This window comes from Haematobia irritans, chromosome 2 (assembly GCF_050003625.1).
Source record: "Haematobia irritans isolate KBUSLIRL chromosome 2, ASM5000362v1, whole genome shotgun sequence".
NCBI lineage: Eukaryota > Metazoa > Arthropoda > Insecta > Diptera > Muscidae > Haematobia > Haematobia irritans.
Genome location: NC_134398.1, coordinates 13,094,289 through 13,107,305, shown reverse-complemented (window position 1 = coordinate 13,107,305; position 13,017 = coordinate 13,094,289). Strand labels below are relative to the sequence as shown.

The following is a 13,017-nucleotide window of genomic DNA, read 5'->3' as shown; positions in this document are numbered from 1 at the left end:
AATTTTATTTCCATAGAAAATTTTGTCAAAATTTTATTAAATAGAAAAATTGTGTCAAAATTTTATTTCCATAGAAAATTTTGTCTAAATTTTATTTCCATAGAAAATTTTGTCAAAATTTTATTCGCATAGAAAATTTTGTCAAAATTTTATTCGCATAGAAAATTTTGTCAAAATTTTATTTCTATAGGAAATTTTGTCAAAGTTTTATTCCTATAGAAAATTTTGTCAAAATTTTTTGGCATAGAAAATTTTGTCAAAATTTTATTTCCATAGAAAATTTGGTCAAAATTTTATTCCCATAGAAAATTTTGTCAAAATGTTTTTCTATAGGAAATTTTGTCAAAATATTATTTCTATAGAAAATTTTGTTAAAATTTTATTTCTATAGAAAATTTTTCCAAATTTTATTTTTATAGAAAAGAAAAGTTTGTCAAAACTTTATTACTATAGAAAATTTTGTCAAAATTTTATTTCTAAAGAAAATTGTGTCAAAATTTTATTTCTATAGAAAATTTTGTCGAAATATTTTTTTTAGAAATGGAAAAATTTTGTCAAACTTGTATTTCTATAGAAAATTGTGTCAAAAATTTATTTCCATAGAAAATTTTGTCAAAATTTTATTTCCATAGAAAGTTTTATCAAAATTTTATTTGTATAGAAAATTTTGTCAAAATTTTATTTCCATAGTAATTGTGGCAAAATGTTATTTCTTTAGAAAATTTTGTCAAAATTTTATTTTTTTAAAACTTTTTGTGAAAATTTTATTTCTTTAGAAAATTTTGTCAAAATTTTGTCTCCATAGAAATTGTGGCAAAATTTTATTTCTATAGAACATTTTGCAAAATTTTATTTCTTTCAAACATTTTGTTAAAATTTTATTTCTATCGAAATTTTTATCAACATTTTATTTCCATAGAATATTTTGTCAAACTTTTATTCCTATAGAAAATTTTGTCAAAATTTTGTTTCCATAGAAAATTTTGTCAAAATTTTATTTCCATAGAAAATTTTGTCAAAATTTTATTTCCATAGAAAATTTTGTCAAAATTTTATTAATATAGAAAAACTTTGTCAAAATCTTATTCCTATAGAAAATTTTGTCAAAATTTTATTTCCATAGAAAAATCAAAATTTTGTTTCCATAGAAAATTTTGTCAAAACTTTATTTCCATAGAAAATTTTGTCAACATTTTATTTCCATAAAAAATTTTGTCAAAATTTTATTTCCATAGAAAATTTTGTCAAAATTTTATTCCCATAGAAAATTTTATCAAAATTTTATTTCTATAGAAAATTTTGTCAAAATTTTATTTTTAAAGAAAATTGTGTCAAAATTTTATTTCTATAGAAAATTTTGTTAAAATTTTGTTTCTATAGAAATTTTGTTCCAAATTTTATTTCTATAGGAAATTTTGTCAAAATTTTATTTCTATAGAAAATTTTGTCGAAATATTATTTCTATAGAAAATTTTGTTAAAATTATATTTCTATAGAAAATCTTGTCAAAATTTTATTTCCATAGAAAATTTTGTCAAAATATTATTTCCATAGAATATTTTGTCAAAATTTTATTTCTATAGAAAATTTTATTTCCATAGAACATTTGATCAAAATTTTATTTCTGTAGAAAATTTTTTCTATAGAAATTTATTGTGAAAATTGTATTTCTATAGAAAATGTTGTTAAAATTTTATATTTATGGGTTCTAATATCAATATTTCTGGTAGGCATATTTTTTTTAACAGAGCAAAGTTATTATTCCCTGAGCACTATGTGGTTTAGGGTATAAGAATGAGTCTTGTATGCTAAGCAAAATTCGATTTCCTTTTTATATCCACCACCATAGAAAGTATATATATTCTTAATCAGGGAGAAATTCTAAGGCGATATAAGCATGTCCGTCTGTCTGTCTGTTGTATGTTAATCGCGATACAGCCTTCAATAATGGCGCTATCGTCCTGAAATTTGGCACAGTCTTTTGTTTGCAGGCAGGTCAAGTTCGAAGATGGGCTATATCGGTTCAATTTTTGATATAGTCCCCATATAAATCGACCTCCCGATTTGGGGTCTTGGGCTTATAAAAACTGTAGTTTTTATCCAATTTGCCTGAAATTGGAAATCTAGAAGTATTTTAGGACCATCAAAAAGTGTACCGAAAATGGTGCCTATCGGTCCATAGTTTGGTATAGCCCCCATATGGACCGACTTCCCGATTTTCTTCTTGGGCGTCTATAAAATGTATTTTGTATCCGATTTGCCTGAAATTGAAAATTTAGAGGTATTTTAAGACCACAAATTGGAGTGCCGAAAATGGTGATTATCGGACCATGTTTTCATATAGCCCCCATATAGACCGATCTCCCGATTTTACTTCTTGGGCTTCTAGAATCCGTAGTTTTTACCCAATTTGCCTGAAATTGGAAATCTAGAGGTATTCAAGGAAAGTAAAGAGATTTGCTGAAAATGTTGATTATCGGTTCATGTTTTGATATAGCCACCATAAGACCTGTCTCCCGATTTTATTTCTTGGTCTTCTAGAATCCGTAGTTTCTATCCAATTTGCCTGAAATTGGAAATCTAGAGGTATTCTAGGAAAATAAAGAGATGTGCCCAAAATGTTGATTATCGGACCATGTTTTGATATAGCCCCCATATAGACCGATCTCCCGATTTTACTTCTTGGGCTTCTAGAATCCGTAGTTTTTATCCAATTTGCCTGAAGTTTGAAATCTAGAGGTATTCTAGGACGATTTTACTTCTTGGGCTTCTAGAATCCGTAGTTTTTATCCAATTTGCCTGAAGTTTGAAATCTAGAGGTATTCTAGGACCATAAAGAGATGTGCCAAAAATATTGAGTATTGGACCATGTTTTGATATAGCCCGCATATAAACCGATCTACCGATTTTACTTCTTCGGCTTCTAGAATCCGTAGTTTTTATCCAATTTGCCTGAAATTGGAAATGTAGAGGTATTCTGGCAAAATAAAGTGATGTGCCAAAAATGTTGATTATCGGGCCATGTTTTGATATAGCCTCCATATAGACCGATCTCCCGATTTTACTTCTTTGGCTTCTAAAATCCGTAGTTGTTATCCAATTTGCCTGAAATTGGAAGTCTAGAGGTATTCTAGGACCATAAAGAGATATGCCAAAAATTTTGATTATTGGACCATGATTTGATATAGCCCCCATATAAACCGATCTACCGATTTTACTTCTTGGGCTTCTAGAATCCGTAGTTTTTATCCAATTTGCCTGAAATTGGAAATGTAGAGGTATTCCAGGACCATAAAAAGTTTGCCGAATATATTGTGTATCGGTACAGGCCCTTTATAAACCGGCCCTCCGATTTGGGGTCTAGATTCTAGAACTACAATTGAATGTGCTGAATACTGTGTGTATCCTTCCATGTTTTGGTATAGCCCCCATTACACCGAACTCCCGATTTAACTCCTAGGGTTTCTAGAAATTGTAGTTTTTATCATTTCGATTTGCCACAAATTGAAAATATACTGGCATTTTAGACCCATAACAAAGTGTATATGATTTAGTTTTATTGGTCCATTTTGTAAGGTCTCCATATAGGTCGATTTCACTTATTGAGGGTATAGAAGGCGCACTGATCATGAAAATTGCTTGACACTGAATGAAAAATTTCCAGGTTTTACTTCTCGTAATCATTTAAATAATTGGGATGAAAATCTACAGATTTTAGAATTTAAATCAAGGAGTTATTTCATCATTTTCTTGCACATTTACAAGAGATGTTTATAATTCCTCTAAAACTCAAACAACAAATAGTTCTTATAAATTCAGAATCTGATCTAGTCTTCATAGTTAAAATCTTTACATTTATCTGTGGGAAGCGTACTGGTTGACCTGATCTGCTTGGGAAAATATCTGTCATCAAACCCCCCTGAAATTTTCAAAGGAAGATAAATATATTTGATTCATGATGGTGGGTATTTAAGATTCGGCCCGGCCGAACTTACTACTGTATATTGTTGTTTTAAGGACAAGAAATCTTTGGCCTCGTGGCAAGGTTTTTTCAGTGCATATAAGCCGAACAAGAACTAAAAAAACTTAAAATTTTTGGAACTTTTAAGATTCCTTCCTTGCAATATGTTTTGTTTTCTCTTGAAAATAACCACGGTAGTGCTGTTAAATTTTACACTTTCTTATTGTTTTCTTAATTTGTTCTATTATCTTTTTTTTTTCTAAAAATCGAATATCTATATAATTGACCTCAGTAGTTAAGGGTGACCATAAATCTTTTGCCTCTGATATACAATGAAAATGTTTAAGTTAAAATTCTAAGTAATACCAAAGCATCTATGAATTTAAAATTAAATAATATCCGTCTTTAATAGTTTTCTCATATATCTCGCACATTGCTTTAGAAAATCATCCACTTAACCTTGAAAGGCAATAATGTGAGTGGTAGAGGATATGAAAAATATTTCATATAGTTTGCATTTCCTATAACAAACTGTTTTCCCTCTCACCCGCTCTCTATACCTTTCTCCACACCATGGATAGTGAGGGTATTTAGCCTTGGTGAATATCATTTTAAATATTCCATTAGATTTTCATGGATGTGTGTGAGAGTGAGTGAGTGCATGCACCTCATATTTAACCACTCACAGAGTTTCATTCTCTCTAACTGACATTTATAGATTCCACTACACTTGATATGTGTGTAGTGTAGAGGCTGCTTGACTGGCTTGCTGTTTGGTGGGCCAGTAACAAAAACAAACACCCATAAATCTTATGACTAGCTTTTTGCCTCTGGTAGTAATTTGTTGTTGGTTTTGCTATCTTTGTTTTTTTTTGTGTGTTTGCTTCTATGCTTCATTGTGGCTTCATACATTCTGCTGTGCTAGACCACTCTCTTTAGTGGCACATTTGAAATATGTATATCCTGAATGTTGGCAGTTTTAGTGTTGCTTATTTTTTAACCATTTGGAAATTTTTTGGGAAATTTGATTTTGTGAAGTATCCATTTAATATTCACACAGAAATATTTTGTGGTAACATTTCTGTCAGTTTTTTTTTGTGTTCATCTCGTTTTTGCCGGTTATTATTTATTTATTTATGCATATGTTTTCTAGTTTTTATTTTATTTATTTTTTCGTTTTTTTTTTGCAGACAAACCCGTAGCTATATCATGGCCACAACGCGGCGATATATCTTTTGAAAATGTCAGTTCACGTTATGAAGGACAGCATGAGAATGTTATTAGAAATTTAAATTTAACAATACCAGCTGGTCAAAGGGTAAGTACTTTAACATATGCCAAATAAATATGAAATAAATAAAATATTGCATTTCTAAGAAAAAGGTTAATGGGCGGTGGAGGTAGAAGCAAACTATGTGAAGATATATGTGAGAGGATCCTATTCCGACTTAAAACTAATACTAATGCCAAATTTTAAGTCGATTGGAATAAAATTGCGACTTAGAGTTTGATCATAAAAATGTGTTCATAGACAGACGGACGGATGGACAGACGGAAATTATTGTCAATGACACCATGCGTCTCATTCTGTACCAGCAAAAAAAGCGTCGCCAAACAAAAATAGTACACATTTTCTTTTTGGATCCGGAAGTAGTTCAAAATTGGCGCAGAAGCCATGAATTTCTCACGGGCTTGTCATAACACGAATGTCCACCACATCAACAGTCGTTGCACTGAATTTGCTTTACCTCTTAAAGTGTGTTCCGAATTCAGTGTTTTGGATGTGAATTAAAGAATTTTGTAATATTTTGCCAAATAAGTATTTTTTATAATTTTTTAAGGTTTTTTTTTTATCCTAAACCACATAGTGGTCAGGGTATAATAACTTTGATCTGCCCAAAAAATGTGCCTACCAGAAATATTGATTTTACACCCCATAATATCTACCGCTCGACACAGAATCACCTCCTGAGTCGATCTGAGCGCTTGGTGTCCTTCCGTATGTCCATGTATTTGTTGTTTACAGGATTCCGGTCGCAATTATTAACCGATTTTAATTTCTATTGTAATAAAATTTTGGCAAAAATTTCTTTAGTAATAAAGTTTTGACAACATTTTCTATAGAAATAAAATTTTAATAAAATTTTCCATAGAAATAAAATTTTTACAAAATTTTCTATAGAAATAAAATTTTGACACAGTTTTCTATAGAAATAAAAATTTGTCTAAATTGTCTATAGAAATAAAATTATGACACAATTTCCTATAGAAATAAAATTTTTATTGTTGTTTTTGATCTCAGCTTAAAGCCATGCATTGACTAAACTACAAGTGTAGCTTAACCTCTGTTGGTTAAGCTACACTTGTAGTTTAGTCAATGCATGGCTTTAAGCTGAGATCAAAAACAACAATAACGATTGAAGAGAAGCCAACAATAACAAACAAACCGAATGAAGATAGAGGAAGCACGCTCAAAAACAAACCCAGCCAACTACATACAAATCGATGATTTGAGTTTGGCAAAGGAAAAGAGATATGCTTGCAAATTTGTTTAGGCAGTAGGCGACTATCAAACCTTTTTTCGGAAGGTTCAGGTTCAGTTCACTTTGGGTTGAGTGAATTACCCGAATTTATTCTGATAATTGGTTGATAGTTTCGCTGCAAGTAGACGATGCTGATGAGGAATGTGGTAATTCCGAAACAGCTGTACATCCAACCATCTTGCAGTCTATAGGGCTTTGCCCAAATAAATTTGACAAGCATACTTTTCCTCTGTTGGTTAAGCTACACTTGTAGTTTAGTCAATGCATGGCTTTAAGCTGAGATAAAAAAAAAAAACAACAATAACGATTGAAGAGAAGCCAACAATAACAAACAAAAAGAAATAAAATTTTTTCAAAATTTTCTATAGAAATTAACATTTTGTCAAAATTTTCTATAGAAATAAAATTTTGTTAAAATTTTCTACAGAAGTAAACTTTTATCAACATTCCTATAGAAATACTCGTAGAATTTAATAAAATGTTGACAAAATTTTCTCTAGAAGTAAAATTTTGGCAAAACTTTCTCTAGTAATAAAATTTTGACAACATTTTCCATAGAAATAAAATTTTTCATAGAAATAAAATTTTAATAAAATTTTCCATAGAAATAAAATTTTGACAAATTTTTCTATAGAAATAAATTTTTGACACAGTTTTCTATAGAAATAAAAATTTGTCTAAATTGTGTATAGAAATACAATTTTGACACAATTTCCTATCGAATTAAAATTTTGACAAAATTTTCTATAGAAAGAAAATTTTGGCAAAATTTTCTATAGAAATAAAATTTTAACAAAATTTTCTATAGAAATTAAATTTTAACAACATTTTCTATAGAAATAAAATTTTGACAAAATTTCTATAGAAATCAAATTTTGACAAAATTTTCTATAGAAATCAAATTTTGACAAAATTTTCTATAGAAATAAAATTTTAACGAAATTTTCTATAGAAATTAAATTTTAACGAAATTTTTTATAGAAATAAAATTTTGTCAAAATTTTCTATAGAAATAAATTTTGTTAAAATTTTCTATAGAAGTAAACTTTTATCAACATTTCTATAGAAATACTCGTAGAATTGAATAAAATTTGGCAAAATTTTCTCTAGAAGTAAAATTTTGGCAAAAATTTCTCTAGTAATAAAATTTTGACAACATTTTCTATAGAAATAAAATTTTAATAAAATTTTCCATAGAAATAAAATTTTTACAAAATTTTCTATAGAAATAAAATTTTGACACAGTTTTCTATAGAAATAAAGATTTTTCCAAATTGTCTATAGAAATATAATTTTGACACAATTTCCTATCGAATTAAAATTTTGACAAAATTTTCTATAGAAAGAAAATTTTGGCAAAATTTTCTATAGAAATAAAATTTTAACAACATTTTCTATAGAAATTAAATTTTAACAAAATTTTCTATAGAAATAAATTTTTCTTTAAGAATTATTTTTCATAGTTTCGGCTATAGGTCGATTAAAAAACATAGATATGATGTTTTTCTTTTATTTTTATTTCCAATATTTCGGTTGACTTCGTCAAAACCGTTTTCAAGGATTTGTTCTGGTGTGCATAGCTTCACACTCTGTTTTACACTTCAATTTTTTTGGTGCCAATTGACCCCTATTTCCAAGCAGTTGGCATTTTAACGAAATTTTCTATAGTAATAAAATTTTGTTAAAATTTTCTCTAGAAATAAAATTTTGTTAAAATTTTGTATAGAAGTAAAATTTTATCAACATTTTCTATAGAAATAAAATTTTGACAAAATTTTCTATAGAAATAAATAGAAATAAAAAATTTTGAATAGAAATAAAAATTTGACAAAATTTTCTATCGAAGTAAAATTTTGGAAAATTGTTATTATATTAATTTATTGTTATTATATTAATTTAATTTCGAAAAATAGACCGCTGATACGCATTTTGGTTCAATTGTAGCAAAATGCTGGTCCAAAATAAAAATTTATTTTGACAACGATGATGTTTTCCCATATCTGAGCATTATCTTCACTCTCGCAATTGCTAACTCCCCTTCAGTTTTTTTGGTGCCAATTGACCCCTATTTCCAAGCAGTTGGCATTTTATACTGGTCATGGGATTGGTTCTATTTAGCCAGTTGGTAGCCACTTAATGCATTTGTCTTTAGAACACAATGGACCCATCTCCTAACTGGTTTAAATGTCTCTATCATAGGGTTAATTAACACCTTTCTGGCCCTTTTGCATCTACAACAGGGGCAGTCTATTTTTATACCCTCCACCATAGGATGGGGGTATATTAACCTTGTCATTCCGTTTGTAACACATCGAAATATTGCTCTAAGACCCCATAAAGTATATATATTCTGGGTCGTGGTGAAATTCTGAGTCGATCTGAGCATGTCCGTCCGTCCGTCTGTTGAAATCACGCTAACTTCCGATCCGGCTGAAATTTGGTACATGGTGTTAGTATATGGTCTCTAACAACCATGCAAAAATCGGTCCACATCGGTCCATAATTATATACAGCCCCCATATAAACCGATCACCAGATTTGACCTCCAAAGCCTCTTGGAAGACCAAAATTCATCTGATTCAGTTGAAATTTGGTACGTGGTGTTAATATACGGCCTCAAATACCCATGCAAAAATTGCTCGGAATCGGTCGATAATTATATATAGGCACCATATAAACCGATCCCCAGATTTGACCTCCAGAGCCCCTTGGAAGAGCAAAATTCATCCGATTCGGTTGAGATTTTGTACGTGCTATTAGTATATGGTATCCAACAACCACGCAGGAATTGGTTCATATCAGTCCATAATTATATATAGCCCCCATATAAGCCGATCCCCAGATTTGACCTCCGATGCCTTTTGGAGAAGCAAAATTCATTCGATCTGGTTGAAATTTTGTACGTGGTGGTAGTATATGATATATAACAACCATGCCAAAAGTGGTCCATATCAGTCCATAATCATATATAGCCCCCATATAATCCGATCCCGAGATTTGGTTTTGGAGCCCCTTGGAGGAGCAAATTTCATCCGAGTCAGTTGAAATTTGGTACATTGTGCTAGTATATGGCCGTTAACAACTATGCCTAACTAGGTCTATATCGGTGTATAGTTATATAAAACCCTCAGATAAATCGATCCCCAATCACACAAAAATTGGTCCATATCAATAATTGTATATAGCCCCCATATAAGCGACCCCCTTATTTTAATTCTGGCTCCCTACATACCGTGCAAAAGTCCATATCGATTCGTAATTATTTGTAGACTTACCTAAACATACCTTTTTTGTCTAAATGGACTAACTCACAATTTAGAAAACGATTTAACATACCACAACCCAAGTAATTCGATTGTGGATGACAGTCTTTCGTAGAAGTTTCTACACAATCCATGGTGGAGGGTACATAAGATTCGGCCTGGCCGAACTTACGGCCGTTTATACTTGTTTCAGTTATATTTTCCCTAAATTTGTTCATTTTCTACCAATCTCACAAACATTAATGGCGTTTGTGGCTGAGTGTGTTAAGGCGTTCTGTTATGGTGCCAGTAAACCCAGGTTTAACACTGAGAACAATTGTGAGAACACTTCAGTGTCAGCTTAACTGTTGCTCATCGTACGACATACTTAATGTGTTGTGTGTGTGTTATCTAATTTGAGAAGAATTGAGTATAGCTTTATATGAGTAGGATGAGTACAGGATGGATTGTTATAATACTCTCTTCGACATAGGTATTTTGAGTAGATCCACACTAATTGTGAGATATCCTCTTTTTTTTAATAATGGATACAATATTAGTGGCATACTAACTCTGTGGGAGCAGAATAAAAATTCAAAATTTTTTGTTAATTTCAAGATTTTAATTTTGACTATGAGTTGTGGTCTAAAGTATATGGCAACACTGACTGTTGATCTAACAAATAAAAGTTTTTGTTTTTTTCTGTCAACAGTTATTATTCAATATTCAAAATGCCAGTCCTAAATTCTAGCCAAATTGTTTTCACAAAATCCAATAATTCATATTCACACATGCCTATATTTACTAACAACATCCTGTAGTTAGAATCATTTTATTGTTAGTTTTTTTAATTTCAATTTGTTTTAAAAGTTTTTATTACTTGGGGCTGTTGTCAGCAACTATCTCTATGTATATAACCATCATCAATTTGTTCTACATTAACTAAGCTCGCACCAAAGACCAAAAGGACAAAAAACTGCAGTAAATACAAAGTGAAAAAAACAAAACAAAACCAACAACGGATATTTCAACCAATGTAATGTCCATATTGACTCTGATCTATGGTGTTATACAAAACTAACAAAATGGTGTTATACAAAACTAACAAAATATTGCAATAAATACAACAGTTGCTCGAATAAAAATAAATAAAAATAGAAATATTTAAATATGCCACTGGCATATTCAAATAATTGGACTGTAAATTGAACTATGATGGTATTCGTTTTATCATCAAATAGTCATCAATTTATTTAGAATATAAAACAAAAGGTGGATATGGAAAATTTTGAATGGCGAAGACAATGCTATGGAGCTGTGTTAATAATTAAACAGCCATATGTGGCACGGAAATGTGATCTTTGAGAATTAATAAAACAACATATTTTATAAAAATTTATTTATTTTTGTTTCAGAGGAAACAATAGATAATTCTGCTTCCCTAAGGCGAGATAATATAGTAGCTCAAATAGCTAAAAATCCAAGAATTTCAATAACTTTACCAAAAATCTGCCAAAGTTTAAAATCGTTTACTTTGAAGTTTTTGATCAATATTTTATTTCTCAGAAAATTTTGTAAAAATTTTATTTATATAGAAATTTTTGACAAAATTTTATTTATATAGAAAATTTTGTAAAATTTTTATTTATATAGACAATTTTTTCAAAATTTTATTTATATAGCAAATGTTGTCAAAATGTTATTTCTATAGAAAATTTTGTTAAAATTTACCTGTATAGAAAATTTTCATAAAATTTTATTTCTTCAGAAAATTTTGTCAAAATTTTCTATAAATTCCTATAAAAATAAAATTTTGGCAAAATTTTCTACAGAAATAAATTTTTGACAAAATGTTCTACAGAAATAAAATTTTGACAACATTTTCTGTAGAAATAAAACTTTAACAACATTTTTTATAGAAATAAGTTTTAACAACATTTTCTATAGAAATAAAATTTTGACAAAATTTTGTATAGAAATAAAATTTTGACTAAATTTTTTATAGAAATAAAATTTTGACAAAATTTTCTAGAGAATAAAATTTTAGCAAAATGCAAGAAGAAATATTAACATATACTGGCATCGCGAAATAATGTCCCAATGAAAAAAAGCCACAATACGAAAATGAAATGGGAACTCATATTGTGGACTTTAAGGAATTTTATTTCACAAATCTCAAGGCCTAATACAAAACAACGTCCCATGAAATAATACCGTAAAATAACATATGTTCATTTTGCGATGCTACACATATATACCCCACGAAAATGAGCCATTAAAAACTAAATGAAATAGGACCCATACAAATTATATGGAAAACAAAAACACCAAATTTTTGTTTTGGTTTTTAGGGTAGCTTAATTAAATTTTGGAGTCTCGCTTGCATTATAGAAGTAAACCCCAATATTTCAAATGAAAACAAAAGCGGGCCAGGCATCATCTTATGTACCCTTCACCATGGATTGCGTACAAAAATCTACCAAAAGACTGTCAAACACATTTGAATTACTTGGGTTGTGGTAACAATTGTCGATGGCAAAGTAACCAAAAAATTTCGAAGTTATTCCAAAGGCACAACTTTAAAATCACTTCCAAAAATTTCCTCCCAAAGATGTCCTTCATTGTAACTACCCACGCAGTTCTTTTAATTCAATTTTTATACCCTGCACCATATGCACTAACTTATAACTACAGGGTATTATAAGTTAGTGCATATGTATGCAACACCCAGAAGGAGACAAGGTAGACATATGGTCCGATGTATCAGGCTCACTTAGACTATTCAGTCCATTGTGATACTACATTGGTGAACTTCTCTCTTATCACTGAGTGCTGCCCGATTCCATGTTAATCTCAATGACAAGGGACCTCCTTTTTATAGCCGAGTCCGAACGGCGTTCCACATTGCAGTGAAACCGCTTAGAGAAGCTTTGAAACCCTCAGAAATGTCACCAGCATTACTGAGGTGGGATAATCCACAGCTGAAAAACTTTTTGGTGTTCGGTCGAAGCAGGAATCGAAGCATGCAAGGCGGGCATGCTAACCATTGCACCAGGGTGGCTTTGGCAATATAGCCCTGGGTCGGCTTCTGAGCACAGTTGCCACTAGTGTCAAAAATAATCTACCAAAATTTTAAGAAAATTTTATAAAAAATCTACGAAATTAAAAACATTTATTTTTGAGTTTTTGATCAAAATATTTCCAACATTTCATTTCTCTAGAAAATTTTATTTTTATAGAAAATTTTCTGAAAATTTTATTTCTATGGAAA

At 29.8% G+C, this 13,017-nt stretch overlaps 1 protein-coding gene across 1 annotated transcript in view; it reads left to right on the top strand.

The window, feature by feature from the left end:
- Nucleotides 1–13,017, top strand: part of Sur (Sulfonylurea receptor) — a 146,422-nt gene that overhangs the window by 119,086 nt on the left and 14,319 nt on the right. Inside the window, exon 13 of the mRNA XM_075293383.1 lies at nucleotides 5,152–5,279. Coding sequence (XP_075149498.1) covers nucleotides 5,152–5,279 — 128 coding nt within the window. The remainder of the gene's footprint in view (nucleotides 1–5,151; nucleotides 5,280–13,017) is intronic.